The sequence below is a fragment of the Rhinolophus sinicus genome, linkage group LG06 (assembly GCF_036562045.2).
Source record: "Rhinolophus sinicus isolate RSC01 linkage group LG06, ASM3656204v1, whole genome shotgun sequence".
In the NCBI taxonomy this organism is placed as follows: domain Eukaryota; kingdom Metazoa; phylum Chordata; class Mammalia; order Chiroptera; family Rhinolophidae; genus Rhinolophus; species Rhinolophus sinicus.
The window spans coordinates 15,591,479-15,605,815 of NC_133756.1; the positions used below are offsets into that span (position 1 = coordinate 15,591,479).

At 40.5% G+C, this 14,337-nt stretch overlaps 1 protein-coding gene across 6 annotated transcripts in view; it reads left to right on the forward strand.

Annotated features, from left to right (window-relative positions):
• Positions 1 to 14,337, forward strand: part of ST3GAL3 (ST3 beta-galactoside alpha-2,3-sialyltransferase 3) — a 177,897-nt gene that overhangs the window by 57,879 nt on the left and 105,681 nt on the right. For 3 of the 6 annotated variants that reach the window (XM_019751096.2, XM_074334584.1, XM_019751094.2), the window contains exon 3: positions 9,960 to 10,007. The exons of the other annotated variants lie outside the window; for them this stretch is intronic. In XM_019751096.2, the coding sequence (XP_019606655.1) occupies positions 9,960 to 10,007 (48 nt within the window). The remainder of the gene's footprint in view (positions 1 to 9,959; positions 10,008 to 14,337) is intronic. 6 annotated transcript variants of the gene reach the window in all.

Consider the following 14,337-nt stretch of genomic DNA (forward strand, 5'->3'; position numbering starts at 1 on the left):
TACATGTGCATAGTTCAAAGAGACAATTCTGCAAGGCTTGTTATCAACAAAAATGAACGACAAAAAAGCACTCTCCCATTATCACCATGACTCAATTTTCTACCTCCAATAGGCATCCATTTTCAACTCTCTAAACTTATGATATTTACCTACAAATCTCTAAATAACATATATTGCCAGTTCTTGATATTTCTACTTTGAGTATTATCTATTGACTTTATACAGTGGAAGATGAAGATTTAGTACTCTATCACACTCACGACCCTTCACCATAGATATGAAGTCCATCCTTCCGTTCTCCTAATAATTAGAACAACAGTCAGTCTGTATATTATGACCGTGAAAATGCTACTTATAGATACCATGATTACTGTTTTTTCACTGCACATTTTGTTTTTCTGAAGTCAATATAATCTTGCTTTCTGTTTTGCTTGGTTTTCTATGTACTTATCACTACACAACCCTAATCTCATTTTCAGTTGTATAACTCTTTTCTCCATATGTTCAAACACATTAGGTAGTCTGTAGTTTCATTTTCTTGAATAAATCGCTCGAGGAGCCTTCTGACATGCACTGCTCTGGACTTTTTGCTCTCTATCCCTTGTTGCCCAGCTATGATCTTCAAGTCTCCCTTCACCATCCTCTTTTTGTACTATATCTCATTTCTTGGATTCCATGATTTTTCCATCCTCTTCTTCATTTAGTTAAACACATCCTCTACTAATTTCCTGAGAAAGGATGCATAGAGGTAAATTTTTGAGATCTTTCCTGTATGAAATGTCTTCATTATAATCTCATACTTAATTGATAGTCTGGCTAGATATAGAATTCTTGATTGGAAATTATTTTCGCTCAGTATTTTGAAGACATTGCCTCCTTGTATTCTAGGCTTTCAGTGTTCCTGTTGAGGGATCTTATGCCATTTTGATATTTTACTATTTTGTATAAAACCTGTTTCTTATTGTTCTCTCTGGAAATTTGGATGTTCTGAAATTTCATGACTATGTACCTTAGTGGAGGGCTATTTTTGTATTGAGTGGTACACGCAGAAGGCCATTTCAAGCTAAAAAACTCAAGTCCTTTAGTTATGGAGAAATTGTATTGAATTATTTCTTTAAATATTTTCTCCCTTCCATTTCTTTCTTAGTTTCTCTTCCTAGAACTCCCATATATAGATACCATGTCTCCTACAAGGGTCCTAATGCTCCTAATATTTAAAAAATCTTTCCCTCCCATTTTCATCTTTGTCTTTTGCTCTATATTCTGAGATTTCCTCTACTTATTTTCCATTCCTTTTTATTTCTGCTATCACGTTTTTAATTTCTGAGTTATTTTTTGTTCATTAAATATACTTTTTTAAAAAACGATGGCATCTTTTACCTGTTTCATGAATAAAATATCTTCTTTCCGAGGATTTTAATGATTTTTTTTCTAAGTTTTCACCTCCATATGTATTTTTTGTTTTTCCACATTACATGTATTTTTTAATTTGTTTTGGTCTCTGTCTTTACTTTAGATACTTTCCTATAATGCCTTGTGATCTTGGCTGTCAGCTCATACCTAAGAGTGGGGTGTCTTGTTTTTATTACAGTACCGTCTTCTCTCCTACTAGCAATGGTACCTGGTGCTGCCTGCAATTGAGTCTTTAGGGAGTTCTATAGTGTATTTCAGGTTACATTTCAGCTTTCCCCATTACTAGTATGCGATTCAGCTTTCTTGGGTTTGCTGAGTCAGTTCCAGCTTCCAGACTTTTGTTGTGATGTTTCCTCTCCTGTTTTCTTTGTTCTAATGTATTTCAGCTTTACAACAAACAGACAATCTTTTCTGTCATTTAAGGGATTTGGAAGGGATCAGAAGTATGTGTGTAACCTAAATCAGTGTTCAGCCAACTATGGTTCCTGCACCAAATTCAGCCCTTTCCTATTTCTAGGGTACCAGTACTAAAACTTTCTGGTACCCCTGAAGTTCCAAACCTCATCCTACCATTTCACTTTCACTTTCACCTGACATGCCTATTTCTGTTTTCCTTCCAGCTGCTTCTGTTGCACACACAGGTATTTGTAAGCAGTGCTTCCCGTCCTCCATTCCCCCACCTCCTAGAGGGCAGCAGCTAGTAGAATTCTAGCTCTTCCCAGACTTCCTGGTCTTCCTGTGGGTGCTGATGCCCTAGGGGCTGTCCTGTCCCTGATCCTCAGCCAAGTGCCTTTTGTCTCCTGGATGACATAGCAGTTTCTTCCTCAATTTCATGGTGACTCACTTTTTAAAAATAATCTTTGATGTGTCAAAGCCTTTTTTGAAGGTCTAAACAGATTGTATTGACTAGTTCCCTTTTAGTCACATGCATTTTTACCTTCTGAAAAAATTCCTATTGCATATGATTTTACCTTCCTGAAATCTCACACCCCTCACTTTACATGCTTCATTGCCTTCCTTTAGCTGTTCCCATCCTACCAGCACACCCTGTCCTATAAGGTGATCTCATACCAGCTCATACACTCTCTCCTTCATGTCTTCCCAAGTTCTCCCAGTGAAAAGTCTGCCTCTTGCATCTGAACTAGAACAACTTCTCTAGAGGCTTGTAATATAGTTACTCGTATCTCTCTATTCTCCTCCTAACAGTTCATGAACTCTTTCATGTCGGGGACCATGCCTAATCTTTTCATACAGTCTCTTGAGCTTAGTAAAAACTATATATATGTTTGGTAAGTCAAATTAATGAGATAAATCTAAGAAAAAACTTCTTGAACTAAGTCTCCTATATCAACAGCATTCACTTAACTCGTTCACAGCTGAGTCCCCACAATCTGATCATTGTACAGAAATTGTTCACACTAAAGTTACACGTGCCCTCCTAGTGAATAATTCTGTCATGTCTTTTCATCCATCGGCTTCTTCCTCCCCTTTGCCACATTTGAATGTTCCTTTTTGTCACCAATTCTCACCTCATTTGGCTTCTTCTGTCCTGCTACTCCTCTCTGATTGTTTCACTGATTTTCTTCTGTATACCACATTCCCCTAAATTAATGGTTTTGTTTTATTTTGTGTCCTCAGACTTTTGTCTGTGCGTCTTCAGGAATCTCATTACTCAGGTTTTATTTGTGTGGGATTGGGGTTAGGAGGGAAGAAATTGAGGAGCTAAGACTAGAGGTTAGATTCCCTACCCCCCACTCCCTAGGATCTAAGCAATGGAAGAAGTAGAACAAGACACAGGTAACCCTATGGGCACTAATAAACCCCCAAAGATGAGAGCTTGTTTATAAAGCCAGATTGGAAAACACAGATGAGACCCAAGGTCCAAGTAGGGCCTTCTATTAATATTTCTTCTGAGATTCAGGCTCTGTGGGGTGAGTTGTGCTTGGAGCAGGTCCAACCTGCCGTCAGGCCCACCTTCCCACCCAGTCGTCAGGAAAGCAGAGAGTGCTCCAGGGCATTAAAGCATGAGGACTGGAAGGCGGTGGAGGTGAGCCCACTCAGACCACAGACAGCTCCAAGATAACAAGAGACATAAAAGGAGAATCGCAATTATAGGTCAAGCCTCAGGGAACTGAGGAAAAGCTAAACCCTAAGGTCTCGTGGAAAGATGATGCATGGTATAGCTGGCTGCCACAGAGACTGGCACTGGAAGAACGTTCTGGATCTAAGGCAGCTGCCTAAGGTGTCTTGTTGCCCTCAATAGCAGGGTTGTTGCTCTTCAGTCTGACGCTCTGCCAGTAAGGTGGGCTTCAGGGTCCGGCATCAAGTCCGTCCCATAGCCTCCTGGTTTCTACTCTTCTTTCTCTGTCTTTTTGTGTCTCCTCTCAATGGCCCCAACTCTTGGTACTTCCCAGTTCAAGTCTCTAAAAGGTGGAACCTATCTGCCTCATAGATGGATCATCAGTTTATGGAGTGCCATCCACTGGGTCAGGTCCTCATCTATGGTCCACTTGTCCGTGGCCAGAGGAGGGGCAGAGTCATGCTGTTTAGATGAATGCCACTCCCAATCAAGCAACAGTCGACATCCGTTAGCTCAAGCCCAAAATGTAGATATAATTCTCCTTCATTATCTCTCTCTCATGTCTCAGCAATCACTAGTCCTGTCAATTTCCCCTTTTAAACAGTTTTAGCATTTATGCTTTTCCTCTATTCCTGTCACCAGTGCCTTGGCTCAGGCTACCACCACTTCTCACCTAGAATGTTGTGTTCTCCTCCTTAGGAGCCTCCTTGCCTTCAGTCTCTCTCCCCTAATCCACCTTTTGCTCTGTTGCCAGAATAGTCAATTTAGTTCCCACATAGCAAAGTTTATATTTAAAAATATAAATTAGATCATGTTACTGACTTGGTTCTAAGCAGGGACTTTTCACTGCTATTGAAATACAATGCAGGTGTCGTTGTGGCCTCCTCCGTAAGGCCGCCTATGGAGCTGGTTCCTGTCTTCCTCTCTGACCGTATCTCCCACCCTCCTCGTGTTTTCCCTGGTCTGTATTCCAGCAACACTGGCATTCTCTCTGTTCCTTAAATGTACCAAATTTTCCTTCTGCCTGGAATTCTTTTACCCTGGATCTTTTCTTGGCTGGCTTCTGTTTTCAGGTTTCAGCCCATACGTCACCTCCTCAGAGAAGAAACCTTCCTGAAACACCCTATCTAGTATTGCCTGTACTTCCACCCTTGGTCACTAGTACATCGTTGAATATTCTTCATACCATTTGTCACTGTCAGAAATTATTTTGTTCATTTGTTTGTTTACTTGTTTTTTTGACTCTTGCTGACCAAAATATAAATTCCTTGAGAGTAGGAACATTCTTGCTCTTGCTTACCGTTGTGTCCATAAGTCTGGTGTGTAGTAGTTGCTTAATAAATACCTTAAAGTAATGAACAGAGGGAGGAAATATCTCCCTCATTACTCTTATTTCCATCCCTATATATTATACTCCCCCCCAGCTTAATTTGTGATATAATTGACAAAAAGCAATGTGATGATTTGATATACATATAAATTGTCAAATGATTACCACAATAAGGTGAGTCAGCACATCCATCACCTCACAGTTACCTTTTTGTGTGTGTATGTGAGAACATTTAAGATCTACTCTCTTAGCAGATTTCAAGTATACAATACAGTACTGTTAACTACAGAATGCTTAGCTTTATATGTGTTTGTATTTTACTTGTTAGCTACTTGAGGGAGCAATTTTTAAAAATTCTTACATCTCTAGTACTTACACATGGTGGGTAGCAGAATATATGTTTTGAGTGTGTATCATTACAGGTAGTACCTGAATTATGTTCACTGCATAATTTGAGCTTTGGAAACCTCTCCAATGGCTGGAAAGACTGAGCCCCATTCTTCATACTCCCTTTATATTCCTTTTGTCCACTCCAGAAACCAGACACAGGAAACATCTGACCATAATGAAAGATTTCCAGTAAATTCTAGGTTTCCTCATTGAACAAAGACATGTGCAGCAATGCCCTGTTGTACTTTGGTCTGGAATTCTGTTCGGTCACTTGTAGAGCATACCAGATGCCTGCCTCTGGCCTGGGAGCCAGAAACAGCTGGAGCCTGGGCTGCTTGAAATAAAAATGACAAATGTGTTATCTTGAGAAGGAGAAGTCTGGATATTCTCGCTGTTTCTTGCAAAACAGACTTAGTAACTTGTTGAATACTGAATTTTCCCTTTAGCTGTTAAAATGCTGTAAAATGATCCTACATCCTTTAGAATAAACAAAAACAGTGATTAGTCCAACTGATTCTCAGGTCTATGGCTTTAATGCTCAAAGCAATAGCTATCAAAATTTGTACAAAGCATGAATATGTCACTAAATTCCTCCTGAAATTTCTACCCTCTGATTTGCATCTTATGCAATTTAAAGACACATGCTCTTGGGCGCATGCCATTACCATGGGAAATAGTATTTGCGAAAACACGGACTTTTCTTTCCAGTAAGGCTGCATCTGTTTGGTACTTAACCCCTTGCATACCCTTATCAAACTATCTTTATTTCAAGTGGCTATTAACTTGTCTGTCTTCTCTTACTCGGTTCTCTCTCTCAAGTACAGGCAGACCTCAGAGCTACTGCGAGTTCAGTTCCAGACCACCACAGTAGAGCGAGTATCACAATAAAGCACGTTGTAATCTTTTTGTGGGTAGAGGGTCTTGCCTTCAGTTTGTAAAAAAATGCAACATCTATGAAGCGCAATAAATCAAAGCACAATAAAATGAGGTATGGCCGTATCTGGCACAGAATAGGCACTTGTAATATTTGTGGGAAGGAGAGAAGATTTTTTAAAAAGCTTGGACTTTTTAGGAATTGATGTAGCTGAGGTATATTTAAGTGGCATGAAACATAAGAATACCTCAGTAACTAAGAGGAAAAGCTGAACCGTTTTACAGCATGTACAGTGAGTAATGAAGGTGGTCAAGAACCTTCCACCCTTCTGCATTGATACCAGTGAGTTAGGTTAAAATCCTGGAGCTGAAGAGAGTTCTTTTTTTTAACTGTTTTTTCCTGATGATATAAGTAATACATGTTTACTGTAGAAATTTTGCAAAAATAAAGAATAAACAGCACTTATAATTCTTTCTTCCAGAGCCAACCACTGTTAACATTTAGTTTTTTTTCTTTTAGTCATAGTTAAGTTTTAGTCCTTTCGTTAACGTTTAACATTTTTCTTTATGTTTAGATTGAAAAGTTTCAGAGATTATTTTAGGGCAGCTTGTGAATACAAAGAGGGTAAATTGCAATTGGAAAAATAATTGTCAACTGCAATAAAAATTTGAGGTGCTGTTTTTACTGTTGTTCATCTGGGCAGCCAGCTCCTCAGAAAGCCTTTCCTAATCTTCTCCAGGTGAATGTGCTCTCTCACCTAGAAGGCTCCGTGAGCATTTTTCATATTCCCCCCTGCACTGATTTGTGGCAATGCTTTTATCTTCCTAGGATGAGGCCAGGCTTGAACCTTTGAAACTTCCTGGTACAAGGACAGTTCAAGGTTGACTTGAATTGAATGAGAATCTATATGCATAATAGATTTCCCCCAACTTGTGAAATATCACTCAGATCTTTGAAAGAAAGCAAGGACATTTACTAGTTTATTCCTTTGTTTAATAAACATATTGACCACTGTCTGTGTGTGAGTTAGTTACTGAGCTAGGCCTCAAAGCCTCTAAATGAATAGACAATCTTTGTCCTCAGGGAACTTGCAGTTCAATGAGAGAAAAAAGAGAAGTAAACAAGGGTTATAAGGTGGTATAATAATGCCATAATAGCAGTGCAGCGATGGCGTAAGGAAGAGAATGTACAGAATTGATCGAGAAGGTTTCAAGAAAAGGGGATGATTGAGTTGGGTCTGAATGGAAAAGTGGGAGTTTTTATCATGCAAACAGGCAGAGAGAACAGTATGTCTGATGTCTGAAGGCATGAAGATGCTTGTCTATTTGGGGAAACAGAAGCAGTTTAGCATATCTGGAACATGAGGTATATTAGAGGTAGCAAATGAAGCAAAATGGTGAAGACCTTGAATTTCAAAGCTTGGACTGTATCTTACACGTTATGCCAAGCCACGGAAGCATTCTCAAGAGCAAAGACACAGGCAGGCATAGTTTTTAGAAAAATCGTGCAGCAGTTTTATACAGGATGATGGAAGTGGGCTAAGTTGGAGGTAGGGGTGTGGTTAGGGGGTTATTAGAACAGTCTCAGCAAAGAAGGATAGGCAGATGTCCAGAAAAGGCAAATCTGTAGAAACGGAAAGTAAATTAATGGTTGCCCAGAGCTGGAGGTGGGAACAAGGCATGAGAGTAAATGGGCACGAGGGACCTTTTTAGTGTAATGGAAATGCATTGAAACTGCACGTGGTGATGGTTGCACAGCTCTGTAAATTTTCTAAAAATCATTGAATTGTACAGTTAAAATGAGTGAATTTTATAGTCGGTAAATTATACTTCAATAAAGCTCTTAGAAAGAGAAACAGAGAAACCAGGGCTTCTCTTCTGAAAGGACAATAGTATTGAGAGGAGACCCATGTGAGAAACATTGATAAAGAAGTAGAATTTGTAAAAATTAGACATTGATTGTATCTCACACGACGGTCACCTATCTGTTCAGCCAAGTGTCCTAATTGTGCTGCTACATTTTTGTAAAAAGATGTACCAAAAAACCACCTTTTACTTGGTAGGTTTCAAAGCATATGGATTTGCCCTCAACTAGCAATGCAGAATATACCTGCCTTTGGGTTCTTATAAAAAACCGTATCCTCTAGTTCTCTGCCACCTAGTTCTTCGTAAACACTTGGTTGTGAGAAAGAAAAAAAGATATGTGAAAGATTGCCTGAAGGAATTGTGGTCCATTCATTTCTCTAGGACTATTATACAGCAAACAGTTATTGAGTGCCAGATCTTATGCCGGTAATTTATTAATAGCAGTGGAAAAAGCAGATATAGTGTCTGCCTTTATGGTGCTGTAAGTCTAGCCATTGGGACACATATTATTTACAGTTATGATAACTATTGTGTTGGATTTCCATGTGCAATAAGAGAAAATGATGTACAAATTGAGATCTGAAGGATAATGTTGGGATGCAGGTGTGGCTGTAGACACTGGTCCTATGTCCATCCAACTGGCATTCTTTTGTAGTAAGTGAGCCTTTGAATGTGATCCCTTTTGAGTCTGGGGTCTCTGAGGTTACCTTGGGTCTTAAATTATCTTGGTGTCCCTTATAATTGCTTTTATTGAACTATACACCAGCTTTATGCCATTATTTGTATTGGCTCATGTTGTAAGAAGCCGCCATCCAAGATTCACAATCACTTATTATAGAAATGTTGTAGAAGGTAGTCTTCAAATCATGCAGCATCCCCCTTTATGAAGACCCACAGGGGAGACTTCTTTCTGATCACTGTAGAGTATTTGCTTTTATATTTGGGTCTTTTAGTTGCTCTGAAGCACCCCATTCCATCTTGCTTCAGTTCTGCACAGGTGACATTCTCTCTGCTTGGAATGCCCTATTCCATTCTTGATAGGTTTAACCCTTATGTCTCCTTTCGCTGTTAATTCAAGTGTCACTTCTTTAGGGAAGCCATCCCTAACCAACACCCACTCCCTTTCCAAACTAGGTCTGGTTCCTAATAGAAACTTTCACAGAACTGTTTTCTTTTTCACTTAAATCAGTTTTTAGTTGAATAATTTGTTGTTGGTAACTTTTCTTCTCTCCTAGATTGATGGCAGATAGATCCTTGAGGGTAGAGACCATGCATTTTTTGTTTTCTGCTGCATTGCAAAGTATAGTATCTTGCACATGGTAGGAGCCCAATAAATATTTACTGAGCAGATGAATGAATGAATGCATGCATTGTGGGCACTGAATTTTGTAACTGTTCATTTTTGTTCTTTTCCTTTGGCTGTTTGGGAGCTCAGGCCTCCTTGATTCTACCTAGATAGCATTTGTGTATGTCCTCATGGCGTGCATTTTGTGTACTAACATTTTCCCTGACTACATAGCATTTTTCCTTTTGACTTCATTTTTCTATTCCAATGTGTAGTGTAAATTCCTGTAGGCCACTTTAAGCCTTTTGTGGGGGAAGAAACAATAAACAATTGGGTATATATTAATAGGTAGGAAAAAAAGAGCAGTCAAAGGAAAATGTTAGTGTCTTTAACTAGATGCAAGGGGGAAGTTTTCTTTTGCTTTGTTTTAATTTTATTTTCACTGTGACAAGGAAGCAGAAGTAAATTTGTCCCCCACCTGGCAGGAAATGCTTCTGAAGAACTTGTCTCTGCCCTGAGATGTTCCTCCCAATGGCAGGAGCTGGGCTGGGCAGGGCCGTCGTGCCCAGTGGACGGGTGGGCATGGACCTGTGGAGGCTGTCTATACAACTGAGTTCCATTCAGTTGTCTTTCCCTTGGGGAGGGTTTGGGCAGAGATAGTGGGGGCTTGTCTTTTTACCGTAAGAAAGAGAAAGAAATGAACTTGTCCTCTTGTATTGCAGATTCAGTGGTTCTATCCTTTGACTCCGCTGGACAGACGCTAGGCTCAGGTACCACTCCCTCCCCTTCTATCATCCTTTCAGCACTCGACAGTGGCCACATCTGAAGTAGAGCCTAAGGAGGTGGGGATGTCTATCGGGACGGGCAATGGAATATCTCAGAATTGTGGGAAAGTCTCAAGAAGCTTTTTAGGGATTCATGGTTTAGGAAGCAGCGGTGGGATACAACACCCAGGAGACTTTGTCAGTTGCTTTAAAAGTGTGTACTAAGGAGTTTGCAGTAGATGGTCCTCCTTCACTCAGAGTGGTCCAGGTTTCTATAAAAGCATGTTTTCTGTCACAGAGGGTGGGGCAGAGGACATTGAGAGACCCCAAGATCTGGGTACCCTGGAGTAGATAACTATCAGGGCTGTCCAGCAGAATGCCAGGCTGCTGATGGCATCACAGTCTCCTGAGGACATGCGCCTCATTGCACATTGACACGCACACCCCATGCACTCAAGTACACATCTCCTCCAGGAGGTGCACTTTATTGTGCACTGTGTCAATCTCAGGCCGGCCCACGCACTGCATTGCAGGACACACAGATCGACACTCCTGCCCTTTTTACACAAAATCACCCAGGCTCAGTGGGGCTTGGCTCACATGTCTGAGGCAGTCTACCTGCTCCACACGACTGTGCTGTTGGCAATACACAGAACGAAAGGGCACTTTGATTCTTCAGCTTGCTGCCATTGCATCCCCAGAATGACTTTACTTTTGAGAAGAGCGTCTTTGTGCATTAAGCCCGCGTTTCCAGTTGAAGATGGTGGTCCTCGTACTGTGAATGCTGCCTGTGAATAACAGGGAGACTTCGCTGGCCTACTTAGGACAATTAATCCTTGAATGCAACAGATTGATGTTTCCCAGAGCAGCCATGAGATTCAGGCAGTGTGGACAAGGGAATGAGTTCAGAGCATATGATCACAGCCACCACTGCTTATTGAGGACCTACCATGTGCCAGCACTGTGCTAAATGCTTTACACACATCTCGCAGGGAGGACAGTATATCTTTAATTGTGGATCAAGAAACCAATGCTAAAAGAGGTGAAGTCATCTGTCCGGGGCCACTGATCTCTGTCCAGCTCTGGAGCCCATACTGTCTCTTTTGCCATCTTGCTACCTCATACCTTGTATGGTTGAGGTGTCCCCCACCGAAATGCTGAGACAGGAGCGGTCACTTGAAGATACAGGGGTCAGAAAGAGTTTTTATTCATATAGGAAAAAATCGACCAGTTTTATTACATTAAAGATAAGAACATCTGTTCATCAAAAGACATCATTAAGAGAGTGAAAGGCAATCTAGAGTGGGAAAAAATATTTATAACACAAGTAACCAACGAAGGGCTTGTTTCCAGAATAAAGAACTACAAAAATTAAGAGCAATAAAGAAACAACCCAGTATAGAAACAAGCAAAAGACCCGAATAGGTACCTTGTGAAAAAGAAAATCCAAATGGCCAGTAAACCTATAAAAAGGTGTTCGATTGCATTAGTACCTAGGGGAAGGCAAATTAGAATTACAGTGAGATACCACTACTTAGCCACCAAAATAGCAAAACTTGAAAAACTTGATATTCCAGTGTTCATGAGGGTGTGGTATGATGGAAACTGAGTTTCTACTGGTCTGGGGTTAGATTGATTATAACCACTTTGGAAAAGACTACGTATCCAGCTAAATTTGAATATACACATACCCCATGACGGCATTTCTTTCCCTAGGTGTATTCCATGCATAAAGGGATGCTTTATACTTACCAGGATATGTGGACAACATGCAGATATATGAGTCTATCTGTCATTAAATGCAGTCAAAGTTCTGGACATAATGCATTTAGCAGCTATTTGAGGACTTTGAAATATAAATAGCAGCAGATAAATTAGGGGAAAAGACTAGAATTTAAAGCCCTACCACACTGGCAGTGAATTTCTCATTTTTCTTCTGGTATCTCATGTCCTGGACTCGAGGCAGCCCCAAACCTGGCAGTGGACACCAGGGCACAGAGATTTCCAGAAGACCTCTCGTTATGGCTGTGGGGCGGGAAAGGGGCTCTAAGGCTCAGCCAGACAGATGGGGAAATCCCAAGGGTTGTTTTTTTCCCCTCTGTTTTTTCGTGCTCTAGTTCCCAGGCCGTCCCACGGCAGTGGTGGTGCTAGTGCCAGTGGCCACAGTGAGGCCTTCAGGTACCGAAAACTGAGGAAGGGAAACCTTCCTCTCCGATCAAAGGAGCTAGAATCCCAAGAGGGTGATGTAAAATCTGGTTGCTTTTTTCTCTGTCTGCCTTCATGCTGTGTGGCCCCAGATTTGGGTACAGTTCAGGAAACAGGTGGCAGAATGTGGTACTAAAACCCTGGTTTTTAGAGGACTGAGAAGGGAAGGCCCAATGAGCTGGAAAGCACAGGAAAAGCAGGAGGAGGAGCTCAGGAAAGTGACTCCATAAATTTGTTTATGAACTTCCGGGCTAACCCCTGAGCTGTGCCTGTGTGCATCTGATGCTAACCAGCAGACTCTGAGAACTGAACTAAGGACTAGACCACAGCCTGAGTTCCAGACTGGACACTGGGTGGCGCGCCAGAGGACACACCTGAATAGGTTTTGTAAATGGAACTGTCATTGAAACCACAACCTACAGAAGGCTGCTCAGAACTTGCCACCTAACTCCAACCTGGTTAACTGATAAAACAAAAATATCAACATTCTCCACTGGATTTAAATAAGACCTAAGTTTTCTTAACATAATATTCAAAATATCCGGTGTAGTACAATTCAAAATTAATCATATGAAAAACCAGGGAAATCTCAACTTGCATGATGATCAATAGACATCAATGCTGAGATGACACAGATGTTAGAATAATCTGACAAAGACTTTAAAATAGCTATTATAAAACTGCTCCCAAAGGTAAGAGCAAATACTGTTTAAATGAATGGAAAGGTAGAAAGTGTTAGCAAAAAAAAAAAAAAGATATAAAGAATCAAATGGAGATATAAGAAAAAAAATACAGTAACTGAAATTTTAAAAACTCAACTGAATGGGCTCAGTAACAAATGGAGATGATAGAGGAAAGAATCAGTGAACTTGAAAATAAAGCAATAGAAACTATCCAATCTGAACCACAGAAGAAAAAAGATTTGAGAAGTTGAACGGAGCCTCAGTGACATGTGGGACAATAGCAGAAGGTTTATCATCTGTGTTATTGGACTCCTAGAAGAAGAGAAAAAGGATAGTACAAAAGACATATTCAACGAAGTGATGGCTAAAACCTCCAAAATTTCGTGCCCAATGGTGGCTTATCCTGGGAATGGAAGCTTCAACATTTAAAAAAAAAATCAATCAGTGTAATCTACCATATTAACTGTCTACAGAAGAAAAACTAATGGTCATGTCAATTGATAAAGAAAAAGCATCTGACAAAATTCAACATCTACTCCTGATAAAAACTCTCGGCAAACTTAGAAGGAGATTTCTTCTACCTGATACTTTAGGGCGTCTGCAGAAAACCTGCAGAAACAGCAAACATCGAACTTAATGGTAAAAGACTACTCTCCTAAGATCAGGGACGGCTGCTGAAACTCCTAGCCAGTGCAGTAAGAAAAGAAAAAAAGAATACAGATTGGAAAGGAAGAAGAAAAACTAACCCTCCTCATTAGATGACATGATTGCCTACATAGACAATCCCAAAGAATCTGTAAGAAAACTCCAACAACTAATAATTGAGTTTAGCAAGATGACAGGATATACGATCAAAACACACACAAAATGTATTGTATTCTATTCTGTATATTAGCAATGCACAACTGAAAATTTAAGAAAACATTTACAGTATCCCCCCCAAACCAAAATACTTGTGTATAAAACAAGTTTTGAAACGTGTAGGATCTGTATGTCGTTCCTTGTTCCTCTCCCATGTTTTCTTCCCCATTTATTCCACTGTTCAAGCCACAACCTAGGAACCTCCTTGATTGGTCTTCCTCACCTTTTCCACTTTTTCTGTCTTCTCAGTGTGTGCTTGTCCAGCCGCTTCTTTCTAGCACCACTGTCCAAGGTATCGTCGTCGTCTCTTCCCTAGACAAGTAAACATCTCCTCACCGGTCTCTCCATGCTCCTTGTTGCCTCCCAGCAGTCCATTCTCCACACTGCAGCCAGAATGATCTTTGAAAAACGTAAATCAGATCATGTCTTTCCCACTGCAGTCTCTCCAGTGACTTCAGGGTGCACTTAAAGTAAAATCCACACTCTGTGACCTACAGGGCCCTACTTGCTGGCTCCTACTCCAATTTCTCTCTGCTTATCTCAGTACTTTCACTTTAGCCTATTTATCCCTCACTGACCTCAAGCCA